The sequence below is a fragment of the Octopus bimaculoides genome, chromosome 2 (genome assembly GCF_046866305.1).
Source record: "Octopus bimaculoides isolate indiv1 chromosome 2, ASM4686630v1, whole genome shotgun sequence".
Lineage (NCBI taxonomy): Eukaryota > Metazoa > Mollusca > Cephalopoda > Octopoda > Octopodidae > Octopus > Octopus bimaculoides.
In genome coordinates, this window is record NC_142929.1 from 106,569,854 (window position 1) to 106,584,753 (window position 14,900).

Genomic DNA, 14,900 nt, shown 5'->3' on the forward strand with positions numbered 1-14,900 from the left:
TTATAGGACTCTGATAGGTGCTACTTTAGCTTGTGGTTTACCATAGTATCCATAGTCTACTACATAGTCTGTGAAATAACCTGATCTGGGCTAGGAATGGGGTTAAGGTTTAGGGTTAAGATTAGATTACACACTAAAGTGTAAATGCCCAACTAGACAACATGCTAAAGTGGTACTCTCTGATGAATGGGGGTGAACTGAGGACTGAACTTTGATGAATGTATATCAGCCTGTTGGCAGTTCTTGATGAGAATTTATTAGCACTCTCAAGTTCATTTTTGTTAAATCTTTCTGCATTAGCAGCATACTGTAGCAGGTCTTGTTTGCTGTTTACCAAATATTCTGCCATGTTTCTTCTTTCACTGTTGATTCACTCCTGTACGCTAATCAACCATGTCCACCTTTACCCCTCTTCATGTAGAGCCTGTGTACGTTCGCCTTAGGGTGAAGAGCACCATACATTGTCATTGTCTTTCAGGTAGTGCGATTGAGCTGGTTAATCTCCGCTTGTGTCCATTTCAGGATGGGTGCATTATAGCAGACTACAGCAACCACTCAAATGTTAATGGCAGTCACAAGGTAGGCTGTGATGACCTTGTATTTCATTTCTTTATGCAAGATATTGTGCAGCTCCAGGATCCCAAGGTACTTGTACCCATCATCATCTGGGTCTTCCATTCTCTCTCCGTTTGGCAATTCTATGCCCCTACAATTTACTCTTTTCCCCCACTTCAAAGTAAGCACCGCACCCTTCAAGATACCGAACTGCACCACTCAGTAGGCAATTGTCTAATTGCAATGCAATTCTCTTTTGTGTTGACCTAAACCACTTGAGCCAATAGCCTTGAATTTTGTCTAGTCCTGCCGCTTTCCAGTTTGGCAGTTTTGATACCTGTGCAATGACATCTTTTGTTGTTATGCACACACGGTCCTGTTGTGGAGCCTCTGGGTGATGGAGTTCAGATCTCACTGAATGAATCCACTCAGCACCATAGTTGTTGGAAACTTCTTGCCCCCAGATGTTATTCCAAAATTGGCGGGTTTCTTCTCCTTCAGGAGGTGTATTATCTTCTGCATTTCCTCCTTAGCCCTTAAAAAACTGCCTCTGATTATTTGAGAATAACTGGTTTTGATGGAACTGCGATATGTGACCAGTGTAATTAATATTATTATTATTATTATCATTATTATTATTATTATTATTATCATTATTATTATTATTATTATTCCCACAACTAACCCCACAGAATTGACTCTGGGCATTAATGAGAACATTCTGAGTAGTCTTTTCTGAGTGAACTTTTGGGTTGAGGATCATTGACGATTTCCAAAAGTCTTGGCAGTGCTATGGGGGTGGTATTGCCTGTTCAAGACAAGCTCTTCAGACACGGAAGTGCCAACTGCATAGAAATAGAACCTAAACCTGATGCAAAAGCAACTACACAACATGATGACATCAGCAAGAACTAACCACCAACTTCCAGTAAAACAGGATCTCCTTAATAATTCCATCTTTTGGTGCCATTTTCTCTTTGAAAGAAATAGCTATAAAAGAACTCTCTCAGTCAGCAGTAGTAGTGTCTGCTTGACTACAGAATGGATACCAATGGATGACAGTGACAATGATGCAGCTAAACCAGCTAGCTGCTAGGATCACACAATGTCAGTTACTGTCATTCTTGAATGCAACATCCCACACAAACTTTGAACTATCTAACTTGGTGTAAACACTTTTTCTTTGTTGTTGGTAGTGACAAAGTTTGTTAATGTTAAAAATGAATATTTTTGTATTTAAAATCTCAAACAGAATTTATGGTCTTTCCATTGACATCAACTCAACTAAATCATTACACTGGTGGTACACGTATGAAAATATCTTACTATCACACTTCAATCTATAAATACCAAACTATGAACATTCACCTATGCATGTCAATTTATAAACATTAGACTACAAAGGTCAAAATAACAAGTTTCTTGTTCAAAAAGACTAATAAGAGTTTCAGAGTAACTCACCTTCATTGCCCTTTGTGTAGAAAAGACCATGTGGGTGAACGCTATAAGGTCGACTGGCATTGTTAAAGAAATGGACACGGAGTGTTTGTCCAACAGATCCACTTAAAATAGGTCCCAGAAGACCAAGTGATTCAGGTTTTGGTATTTCTTGAGTAAATGTGAAGTCTGTATATTGCTTATAGATGGCTTTCTTGTACTTACGTCCAATCCTGGTTGGAGATTTCTCCAAGAATGTTTTGTAGTCTCTGTTAAAATGAATAAATAAATATCAGAAACCCAAAACCAATGGAATATGTAGTAATTTCTTATGTGGATTTGATGCTAGAAATTTATTAAGAGGATTTTCAAAAATTGTAATCAGTATTGTTAGAAATTGATTTGAACAGCAACAGCCATACAGGGCTTGAGATGGCTCTCTAACCTTGCTGATGACAAGGTAACCTCTATAGTGCTGGTATTATGAAAAAATGCACCAAATATACTTTGTAAAGTGGTCAGTATTAGGAAGGACACCTAATACTGGAGAAAGACATGGTCTCAGATCTAATTAATCCTATCAAACAGTCCTGCTTATGCTAGCATGGAAAGCAAATGAAAACGATGACAATGATATCACAGATTTAATTACATTAAAATCTTGCAATTGTGGTAAGGGAAGTTATATAAAAACTTCTAAAGGAAAGTGACAAGAGAAGTCATGTTAATGCCATTCTTAAGAGCTTTGATAGAATTAGTGATGTAAAATAATTGACAACTAGATTAAAAATTAAGTTGAGGTGGCTACACCAGGCGGGCTGTAATAACTATTTTCATCCACATAGACTGTAAGAACCATTTACAGTTATATAGATGGTAATAACTATTTAAAGGTATATAGACTACAATAACCACTTACTAAATACACTGTAATAACAATTTCAGCTATATAATAATAATCATCATCACCATTTAATGCCCATGCTGGTGTAGGTTGGATAGTTTGACAGGATCCGGTGGATACAAGAGCTGCATGATGCGCTAGTGTTTGTTAGGTATGGTTATTATGGCTGGATACCCCACATAACATAAACAACTTTACAGGATGTACCAGGTATTGTCTTCATGCCATCACTATTTGGAACATTGCTATGCAGCTTGCAATACTATGAACCCTAAGTGAGGAAGGGGAAGTTCATGATAAGAGGATAAGGAGTAGAGAGGGGTAAGGTGTAAGAGAAAGGGCCAGAGCAGAATGGATTTCTTGTTGTGGGGGAGCAACATGATTATTCACATTTTAGAAGAGAGGTGGTGGTGGTGGTGGAGCTGGAAAGTGGTAATGAGGTGTAAGAATGAACCTTTAATGGGCAGGAATGGGTATCAGGAGTGAGTGTGTGGAGTAGAGGAATAATGTAGGGCAGCAGGAATAATCATTTACAACTACATTCACAGTAATACTCATCTTAATGACTTGTAGGGACACTGTATTTCTTTATGCAACAATAGTGTATTACAAAGTATATTAAACACTTTATAAGTCAATACTGTATTTTACTGAGTTAACAATGCCATTAAATCACTAGTTTAGGTTGTCTCTACAGATTTTCTATAGAAATTATAGCCAGCACTGACTATAATCAGTGCTGGCTATAACTTCTACAGAAAATCTGTTGAGATAACCTTAACAAGTAATAGTCATTTGTAGCTATATGGACTGCTGTATAGCTAGGTGGACCAATGAAAGTTAAGTGTCTCAGCTACATTCACAAAGATTATGGGTACTACTCCATCTAACTCTGATTTTCTGATATAAAGCATCAGTACCTGATGACAAAATATGAATTGTCAACTTCTCTACTCATTGTCCTACTACTCAATCCACATGGTGCTTCATAGTTTTACAAAAGAGAAGAGAAATAAAAGCAAAAGAAAATAGATCGAGGTTGTGAGGAACTTTTTTTCATCTACCATTTATGTTCATTACTTTGTGCCTCATAGAACCATAATGAATTATTGTTATTGTTGTTGTTTTACCTCCTGGTCAACCTTGACAGTGCAGATTTATGTACCAGCAACAAATGTCCCATTCTTCTCTTGGGATTTACATACCTAGAATTATATTATCCAATTTCTTCCTCTGTTTTCAAGATGGTAGGGTGTAATCTCAGGGATATTTGGTGAATATTTCATGCATTTTTAGCAACTATTTAGAGCAGGGATTCTCAACCGTTTTTTATCCATAGACTCCTCTGATTGCTATTTTATTCTGGTGGACCCCCATAGCTATTCGATGTTTAAAAACTAGTTTTATAGAAACTTCTTTCAAAATACCCTTTTTTTTTATCCCCACATTAACTTGTGTAGGTTGAAGTATATAACATGTTAGGAAAAGAAATCTAGCTATTTCTTGCAATAAATACCAATACATACATCTAAAGCAAAATTTTTTCTGGGGCTGTTAAAATAGTATTGTAGATCCTCAATTTACTATTTTGTTGCATGGACCCTTAGGGGTTATATGGACCCCAGTTGACAACCACTGATTTAGAGGCTCACTCAATAGCGTTTATTATTTACGTTATTTACAATTGACAGATATTTGTCCTCATTTTATTTGTTGTTAACACAACGTTTTGGCTGATATACTTTTGAGCCTTCATCAGGTGTCTTGGGAAAATTTCAAACCTGGGTTCTTATTCCTTAGGTATTTTTCAATGTTGTTATTATTATTATTATTATTCTGGTCACTGCCTGGAATCGAACTTAGAATCTTGGGGTTAGTAGCCCGCGCTCTTAACCACTACACCATATGCAGCTGCTAGGAGAAGGAGTGTCATTTGTTTATGTTATTATTATTTATATGCTGTTATTATTATTATTATTATCATTATTACATACTATTGTTTGGGTTTGGTCAGGTATATCAGATACCATACAGGTATATCAAATATGATACAACATAAATTCTGGAATTATTAAAGCTATCTCCACCTTGAGAGGATGTGTCATAATTACCAAATGGCAATTAAAACTGGTTCCATATGAGAAGGGGAGATAACCTCAAGAATCAAGAATTATCCAAAGTTGACATGGCATTAAGGAAAAAGACAGACATATTGTCTGGAGATAAGAGAATAGTTGTGGACATGTGTTTCAGCCTTGTGGACATATAGCAGAATAATTATCTTAACCTATCTCCAGCAGCCAAGGGACATCATCATCATCATCATCATCGTCGTCGTTTAACGTCTGCTTTCCATGCCAGCATGGGTTGGACGATTTGACTGAGGACTGTTGGACCAGGAGGCGACACCAGGCTCCAATCTGATTTGGCAGAGTTTCTACAGCTGGATGCCCTTCCTAACGCCAACCACTCCGAGAGTGTAGTGGGTGCTTTTACGTGCCACCGGCATGAAGGCCAGTCAGGCGGTACTGGCAACGGCCACACTCAAAATGGTGTATTTTATGTGCCACCTGCACAAGAGCCAGTGCAGGGGCACTGGCAACGATCTCGCTTGAAAATCCTTACACATGCCACGGGCACAAGTGCCAGAAAGGCGACGCTGGGCACAGGTGCCATCACGATTTTGCTTTTGCTTGCCCCAATAAGTCTTCGCAAGCTGAGTTTCGTGTTCAATGAAGGAGACGACGTTGGCATGGGTGCCAGTCGTCGAATTTAGTTCGGTTTCGAAATAAACATAAAAAAAAAAAAAGAGTAGACTACATTTATAGCCCAAGCTAAGTAATTTGCATAAATTAAACAAAAATAAGCTAAGAGAAATAACTCAGTGTGAGCGTTAGATTAGATTTGTATAGAGGCTCATATGACAAATAGATTATGCTCAAGGACTACTGCTTGTGTTTGTTGAAGGTATTCTTCAGAAGAGCTTAGAATTTATTTTACTAGGAAAAAGCAGACAGTTTATTTTGATGGCAGTGGAACACTCAGTATCTCAAATGTAATCTTTCATCTTTTATTATGCTGGGACACCACCTTGAAGTGTTTTAGTTGAACAAATTGACCCCAGGACTTATTTTTTAAAGCTTAGTACTTATTCTATCGGTCTCTTTTGCTGAACTGCTAGTTACAGGAATGTAAACACACCAAGCGGTGATGGGGGGGGGGGGACATGAACACACACATACACTTATGATAGTCTTCTTTCAGTTTCTGTCTACCAAATCCACTCACAAGGCTTTGGTCAGTCTGAGGCTATAGTAGAAGACTTTGGTCAAGATACCACACAGTGGGACTGAACCCAGAACTATGTGGTTGGGAAGTAAGCTTCTTATCACACAGCCCTATATAATGTAATATGCACCTATATAATGTAATATGAATTTTTCTTTAAACATAGGAAATGACTGTAAGTTCTAATTTTTATGACACCTACCACCACCACTACCACCACCACCACTCCAACTGATGAATCATATCCTTGACAGTACTTAAGGATGAGAAAATCACTAAATGGATGTAGAAAATTGAATGAAGGTTAACTTATTCTTTCCACATATTTTCAGTCCTGCTTAGGGAATAAAAAAGTTCTTAAGGATGAGAGAATTACTAAATAAATGTAGAAAGTTGTATTGAGGTTAACATTCTTTCTACATATTTTCAGCCCTATTGTCAATCATAGTCATAAAATTTCAAATATGCTATAAGGTGGGTTTTTCTATACAATGTCAAGGGAGTGTTTTCATTTACTTTCTTGAGATCGCATGAATTAATAGTGTAAGTTTAATTGTTATTTGATCAGTGCTGCTTCACTTGAGCTTTGTGTGTACGTGTGTGTAAGCACATACCGACATGGCTCAGATGAAGTCAGCTATCAAATGAAATTACTGTATGTACAAGAAATTAATGCACACACAATGTTAGTTGCTGAAAATAATGTAGGGATTAATAATCAGGTATCCTTTTGGTATATAATCACAAATTATGATCTCTCTCTCTTTCTCTCTCTCTCTCTCTCTCTCTCTCTCTCTCTCTCTCTCTCTCTCTCTTTCTCTCTCTTTGTATGAGCTTTGTTAAGTATTGGTTATCACAAAAGTATTAAAATGCAGATATATATTCTTTGATAATAATAAGAAAATGTTCAAAACAGTTTACAAGAAAGTACTTAAGAAACAAATAAAATCAGTGACAGTTAAAAATCTGCTTAGAATTAATTACTAGCTTGTATGGTCTGGCTAAATCAAAATGGTTTTTTTGTATTCTTCCTTTCCATTTGGAGAGTTTAAATATAGTTATAAAAATATGTCCTTCTGTTGAAATGAAATTTCAGTATATTTCTATATCTTTGTGCAGCTGAGGATTGTTCTGCATTTTACATTTGATGTAATGTTCACATTGCTTAAATAAATGGAATCGCATGAAACGATCGTACTGCATTAACTTTGGATATCCTTGTTGCTTATTTTGATATATATATATATTCACTCTACACTGAATTGTGGCACAATATGGACAGATTTCGGAGTACCGATGAACTTTTATGTAAATATATCAAATTAAAGATTCTATGAAGTATATTACAATGGACAATACCAAGTGGAATCTCACCTTTTATCTCTCATGTTTCTGCCTATTTTAATTTCTTCTTTGTGATATAATTCTTGGGAAAGAATATATTTGCGGCTGAAGATAGCTTTATACTATCAATTATATACCAATAATGATGCAACAACTATAAAGCTTGAAACATGTGTACTGCAGAATCCCTTGTGTTTTGTTTTTAATTTTACATTTCCAATTTATATATATATATATATATATATATATATATAAGCAATGTTAAATCTCTGAACGAGGTATTAACAGTAACTGCATGATAAAGTGAAGTATAGTTGCCATTTAAATGTGGCTGACCCCTAAGGGTAGATGTTACTGTTGCTTTTAGCCCCAGGAGAACATCTCCTCCAGCTGGCTTATCGACACACATCTGTGTCCTGTCTATTTTTGCCAAGGGAAGTTATCCCTCCCATCTTGATCTGCGATACGTACGAACCCGAGTTTCAGGGTTATTTCCTTTCTTCGGCGTACGATAATCGCCGACCTTCGATGAGAAAGACAATCTCTTGGCAAAATATAAGTCTTTTTCCAGTGAAGTTATTCTCTGATATCGAAAAAGTGAAAACAAGCAATGTTAAATCTCTGAACGAGGTATTAACAGTAACTGCACGATAAAGTGAAGTATAGTTGCCATTTAAATGTGGCTGACCCCTAAGGGTGGATGTTACTGTGGCTTTTAGCCCCAGGAGAACATCTCCTCCAGCTGGCTTATCGACACACATCTGTGTCCTGTCTATTTTTGCCAAGGGAAGTTATCCCTCCCATCTTGATCTGCGATACGTACGAACCCGAGTTTCAGGGTTATTTCCTTTCTTCGGCGTACGATAATCGCCGACCTTCGATGAGAAAGACAATCTCTTGGCAAAATATAAGTCTTTTTCCAGTGAAGTTATTCTCTGATATCGAAAAAGTGAAAACAAGCAATGTTAAATCTCTGAACGAGGTATTAACAGTAACTGCACGATAAAGTGAAGTATAGTTGCCATTTAAATGTGGCTGACCCCTAAGGGTGGATGTTACTGTTGCTTTTAGCCCCAGGAGAACATCTCCTCCAGCTGGCTTATCGACACACATCTGTGTCCTGTCTATTTTTGCCAAGGGAAGTTATCCCTCCCATCTTGATCTGCGATACGTACGGAAAAATAGACAGGACACAGATGTGTGTCGATAAGCCAGCTGGAGGAGATGTTCTCCTGGGGCTAAAAGCAACAGTAACATCCACCCTTAGGGGTCAGCCACATTTAAATGGCAACTATACTTCACTTTATCGTGCAGTTACTGTTAATACCTCGTTCAGAGATTTAACATTGCTTGTTTTCACTTTTTCGATATCACTGGAAAAAGACTTATATTTTGCCAAGAGATTGTCTTTCTCATCGAAGGTCGGCGATTATCGTACGCTGAAGAAGGGAAATAACCCTGAAACTCGGGTTCGTAAGTATCGCAGATCAAGATGGGAGGGATAACTTCCCTTGGCAAAAATAGACAGGACACAGATGTGTGTCGATAAGCCAGTTGGAGGAGATGTTCTCCTGGGGCTAAAAGCAACAGTAACATCCACCCTTAGGGGTCAGCCACATTTAAATGGCAACTATACTTCACTATATATATATATATATATAGGCAAATCAGAAATTAAAAAAAAACATGTAAAAAACAACAAAAGTCAATTAGACTACACAGTGAATATATTAGATTGAATGCTGTAAAAGTTTTAGATGGAAAAATAGGAGTGGAAATGACGTTTTGAGCATGAGTTTTGTTGGAAAAAGGAATATGTCCAAAGAAGATGGGAAAAGAGGAAGGAACAGAGTCTGGAGAAAAGCATGTAAGTCCTTATATTTTGGCCATGTATTTTGCCATCTAAAACTTTCACTGAACATCAATCTAATATATTCACTGTGTACGTCAAATTGAGTTTTGTTGGGGTCTTTTTTCTTCCTGTCCTGTAATTTTGATCTGCTCACACAGATCTTCTATGTCCATCCATACGTACAGGCATGTTCTTTATGGTCATAATCATCACTCCCCCCACCACACGCACACACACACACATCTAATTCTGTCCTCTGGCAAAACTCACCCACAACCCATCTCCCCAAAACACCCACCATCCACTGCAGGCCCCTCCAGGTCCTCTCAACATTACTTGCTATCTTTAAGTATCTCACCTCACATTCTTATGGTACATTGCTATCCCTTCTGTGCTATTTATACTCCCTCCTCCACTATTCTATGTGGCGAGGCTCTCTCTCTCTCTCTCACACACACACACACACACACACACACACACACACACATGCTCTGACTGTCTCTACTTTCTCTTTCTCTCTCCCACATCCTTCTGTTTCCTTGTCCTACTGGGATAGCCAAGCATCTCTTGTGTAGTAATGTGGATACCCCTGTCTCTCTATCATACTACAACCTAGCACATGGCCACTTCTCTGGGTTTCTCTCCCTTTCTCAGCAGAATCATCCATGTCTTGCAAGCTACTTGTCAACCTCACAGCTCCTGGCGCCACATAAAAAGCACCAGTGCTAGCACCACATAAAAAACACTTGTGCTGGTGCACGTAAAATGCACTTAGTACACTTTGTAAAGTGGTTGACATCAGGAAGGGCATCCAGCCATAGAAGCCATGCCAAAACAGACGACTGGAGCTGGGTGCAGCTCTCCAGCTTGCCGGCTCCTGTGAAACCATCCAATGTATACCAGCATGGAAAATAGATGTTAAACAATGATGATGATATATCATCATCATCATCATTTGACATTCACCTCCATGCTGGTATGAGTTGGATGGTTTGATGGGAGGCAGCCAGATAGAAGACTATACCAGGTTACTGTGTTTTGGCATGGTTTCTATGGCTGAATCCCCTTCCAGATGCCAACCACCCCACAGAGTGGACTGAGTGATTTTTATATGGCACCAGCACAGGCAAGGATATAATGATCTATATCTATCTATCTGTCTGTCTGTCTGTCTGTCTGTCTGTCTGTCTGTCTGTCTGTCTGTCTGTCTGTCTGTCTGTCTGTCTGTCTGTCTGTCTATCTATCTATCTCTCTATCTATCTATATATATATATATATACACACACACACACACCAATCAAAAATACTTGGCAGCGCTTCTTCAGGCTTTGCCGTCTGTGTTCAAATGGTGCCAAGGTTGACTTTGACTTTCATCCTTTCAGAGACAAAAAAAAACAAAACTACCGGTTTCGTACTGGGGTCTATGTAATTGACTATCCTCATCCCCAAAATTTCAGATCTTGTGCCTATAGTAGGAAGAATGTCTATTCTGTATTTTATACACACACACACTTACACACATGCATAAAATGTGTGCATGTGTGTGTATCTATATGTGCATGCACGCGAAACACTTGCATTCTCATAGCAATGTTAGAAATTATCAAGACGGTGGGTTGGTAGAACTGCTGCAGTGCCAGATAAATTACTTTGTGATATATTCCTTCTGGTTCTTCACGTTCCGTGTTCAAATCCCACCGATTTGTCTTTCATCCTTTTGGGATTAATAAAATAGAGTAGCAGTCAAACGCTGGCACAGATTTAAATGACAATCCTCTCTCCTTAGTATTGCTGGCCTTCTGCCTAACTTGAAAACATTATCGTTATTATTATTATTATTCAGTAGTTTTATTTTTATAACGTGCTTTCACTTCACTACCGAGCGCAGCTCTGTGTACCTTGGATATATGCTGTTGTTTGTTGTGATGCTCTTATGGTTACTGTATTGAAAGTGTTTTGCGTAGGATGTGTGCAGTGCCCAGTAGTGCAATTTTCTGTATGTTATATATATTTGTAAGTCCTGGTGTTTTTGTTATGTATTTGTCTGAATATTTTTTTATCATACCTAAGGCGTCTACTATGGATAGGAATTGTTTCTGTTTTTAGATTTCATATTCAAGTTTATTATGATCATTATTATTATTATTATTATTATATGGAAAGTATTAGATTTCTCCGAGATCAGTAAGGTACCAGTAACATACTAAGTTTAATTGAATCGATTAACCACTCCCATATGTCTTTATGTTAGAAGTGATTACAACAAAGGCAGTGGATAGCAGAATCAGTAGAGGACTGGTCATGTTCTGAGGTCAAATCTTGCCGGGGTTGATTTTACATTTCATCTTTTCAAGAGAGATAAATGCCTTCTGATTTTTAGGCGCAAGATGAGGAATTTTGAGAAGGTGTTAGTTGATACCATTGATCCCAGTGTTTGACTTTATCGAGCCTGAAAGGGCAGAATTTGAACTCAGAATGTAAAGAGATGGAACAAATACTGTAAAGTTCTAACGATTCTTATTTCTTTATTGCTCACAAGGGGTTAAACATAGAGGGGACAAACAGGGACTGACAAAGGGAATAAGTCGATTACATCAACTCCAGTGCGTAACTGGTACTTAATTTATCGACCCCAAAAGGATGAAAGGCAAAGTTAACCTCTGCGGAATTTGAACTCAGAACGTAACGGCAGACGAAATACCACTAAGTATTTCGTCCAGCGTGCTAATGATTCTGCCATCTCATCACTCTCTTTCCAGGCCGAAATAAATAACTGTCATCTACTGTGGACAGTTTAATTGGCTAAATTCTTCTCTTTATTGCCTATAAAATACCTTGGATGTGAATGGAATGAAGGACATTGTACAGATTCTACAAAATTATCATTAAAAAATAAATAATTTTTTTCTAATTTTTGGTCAGCAATTTTGAAGGAAAGGAGAAAATCATTTACATTGTTCTCTGTGCTTGATTCAGTGGACGTCACGGATAGGTCGCCCACATTAGCAGGAATTTCTCTGTTTTGACAGGGATTTTCAGATTCTTTTTTTTTTACAGTGCTCTTGGAAACAATGGGGACATGTTTTCAGAAAGAAAAAAAAAGATTTATGGGGGAAAATGATGATTTCTTTATTCCCCCTCCTCTCTCCGGACCGATTTTGGTCGATTTTTGTGGACACCAAGCCCTTAAAAACGACGAGAGAACCTTTTTGTAAAAAAAAAAAAGAAAAACCTTTTCAATTTCATATTTATGAATTTCTTGCTTAACAGGATACATGGAATATTTTTTTCTTGCACATTTTCCCATTATGCAATTAAATGGGGAAAAAAATATTAAACAAAGAAACAAGGAAGGTATCACATAATCGTGAGATGTGCTAAAAACAACAGCTAAATCGCCCTTAACTTTTTCAATAGTGAAACCATATTCAACACCGTATGAAAGAAATTCATAAATATTGGGTTCAAAATTTGTTAGTTTTTTTCTTTTTTTTTTTGTTTCTTTTAACGAAAAGGTTTCTCCCCTTGTTTTTTTAAGTGCGTAATGCCCACAAAATCGACCAAAATCGGTCCGGATTGGGGTGGGACAAAAAAAAAAATCATTTTTCGGAAAAAACTTTTCTGCTAAAAGGATGCCCGCCGCCTCCCACATCTTTTCCAAGGGCACCGTGAAAAAATGAAAAATATCTGAAAAATTCCCGTCAAAACGGAGAAATTCCAACTTCTGTGGGCGATCTAACCCTGACGTCCACCACCACCACCCCCAAAAGCATGAAAGGCATAGAGAATCTCAACGGAATTTGAACTCAGAAAGTGAAGAGCCGGGAAAAATGTAGCTAAACATATTTGTCTGACGTGCTAACGATTCTACTGGCTATAATCATTCTTTCTCCTATAGACGCAAGGCCTGAAATTTTGGGGAAGGTGTTAAGTCTAGTACATCGACCCTAGTACTCAACTGCTGCTTATTTTACCGATCCTGAACAGATGAAAGGCAAAGTCGACCTCGGCGGAATTTGAACTCAGAACGGAGAGGCAGACGAATTACCGCTAAGCATTTCGCCCGGCGTACCAACGATTCTGCTATCTCGCTGCCTTAGTTGCTGGCTATAATAATAATCCTTTCTACTGAAATTTTGGGGGAGTGGGGGCCAGTCGATTAGATCGACGCCAGTACGCAACTGGTACTTTTTATCGACCTCGAAAGGATGAAAGGCAAAGTCGACCGCGGCGGAATTTGAACTCAGAACATAACGACGGGCGTGCTAACGATTCTGCCAGCTCACCGCCTTTATAATAATAATAATAATAATAATAATAATAATAATAATAATAATAATAATAATAATAATAATAATAATAATATGCACAATATATTCACTGGGTAATATGCAAAAACCTGGACTTGCCCCATGATAAAAACTGGTGGGAACACAAACCACCCCCAGTACTTGAAAATGATCACATTGCACTCCTCTGGAATTTCACCATTCAAACTGACAGAAAGATAGACGCAAATAGGCCAGACATCATACTGAAAGACTTCAGACAAAAATCATGACAAAAATCATGCCTCCTCATTGATATGACTGTCCCAATCGATATAAACGTATCTGTCAAGACCTACCAAAAATTGAGCAAATATAAAGATCTTGAAATAGAAATTAGCAAAATGTGGAATCTGAAGACGAAAACAATACCTATTGTCATAGGTGCCCTGGGAATGACAGCGAAACGGGCTGATTACTACCTAGCTCAGATACCAGGAAACCCAAAAATGGCTGAAGTTCAAAAGATAGTGCTCATGGGAACTGCCCATATCCTACGTAAAATACTGTCTATGTGATCTCAAATTTTAAAGCAAACACATAATTTTCTTATGGTTTCTTAAACATTCACTTGAACAAAACTGTACAAATCCAAATATATGGTACCCTAGGCATAACACCTACATGAACTTCTAACTCGTTGTCTCTTGAGGTCTCTGGGTGAGACTTGGATCCAACTTGTACAAATGCAAAACAAAAGTCAAACATAAAATAATAATAATAATAATAATAATAAATAATGTTCTACTCACTCTTCCCCAGTGACCAAATCATTTCCACTCGGTGCATAATCCCAGATAACTTCTTCAGCTGCGATATAATAGTTAACAGTCTCTGTCTTCACTTGGGAAACTATCCCTAGCATACAGAGAAAGAAACTCGTCCACAAAGAGTGAGACATGTTTTCGCTATAGTTGTGAAAGAAACTCAGCTGAAGTGATCGTGATAGCAACAACTTATTTATAATCTTAAGGGAATTCCTTTTTTTAATTTTATTTGTTTAATATTTTTTCTTTCCCGCCCAACCTATGAGAACGTTACTAAATTGACGTGACCTGCTCGCTCCACCCTATCATACACTTTGCTAACTCCGCCTCCTTTACAACAGTACACTAAATCCTCTGTTATCCAAATAATAGATATACTTATTTTTAATCCGATAGAAGAATTTTTTGAAACCTTCTCCTTAAAT

The 14,900-nt window shown here is 37.7% G+C and overlaps 1 protein-coding gene across 1 annotated transcript in view; it reads right to left on the bottom strand.

The window, feature by feature from the left end:
- Positions 1-14,641, bottom strand: part of LOC106870385 (hephaestin-like protein) — a 65,148-nt gene extending 50,507 nt beyond the window's left edge. The window contains exons 1-2 of the mRNA XM_014916428.3: positions 14,461-14,641; positions 2,017-2,261 (exon numbers count right to left, since the gene is read on the bottom strand). Of these exons, the coding sequence (XP_014771914.2) occupies positions 2,017-2,261; positions 14,461-14,609 (394 nt within the window). The 5' untranslated portion in view covers positions 14,610-14,641. The remainder of the gene's footprint in view (positions 1-2,016; positions 2,262-14,460) is intronic.
- Between the last annotated feature and the right edge of the window lie 259 nt (positions 14,642-14,900).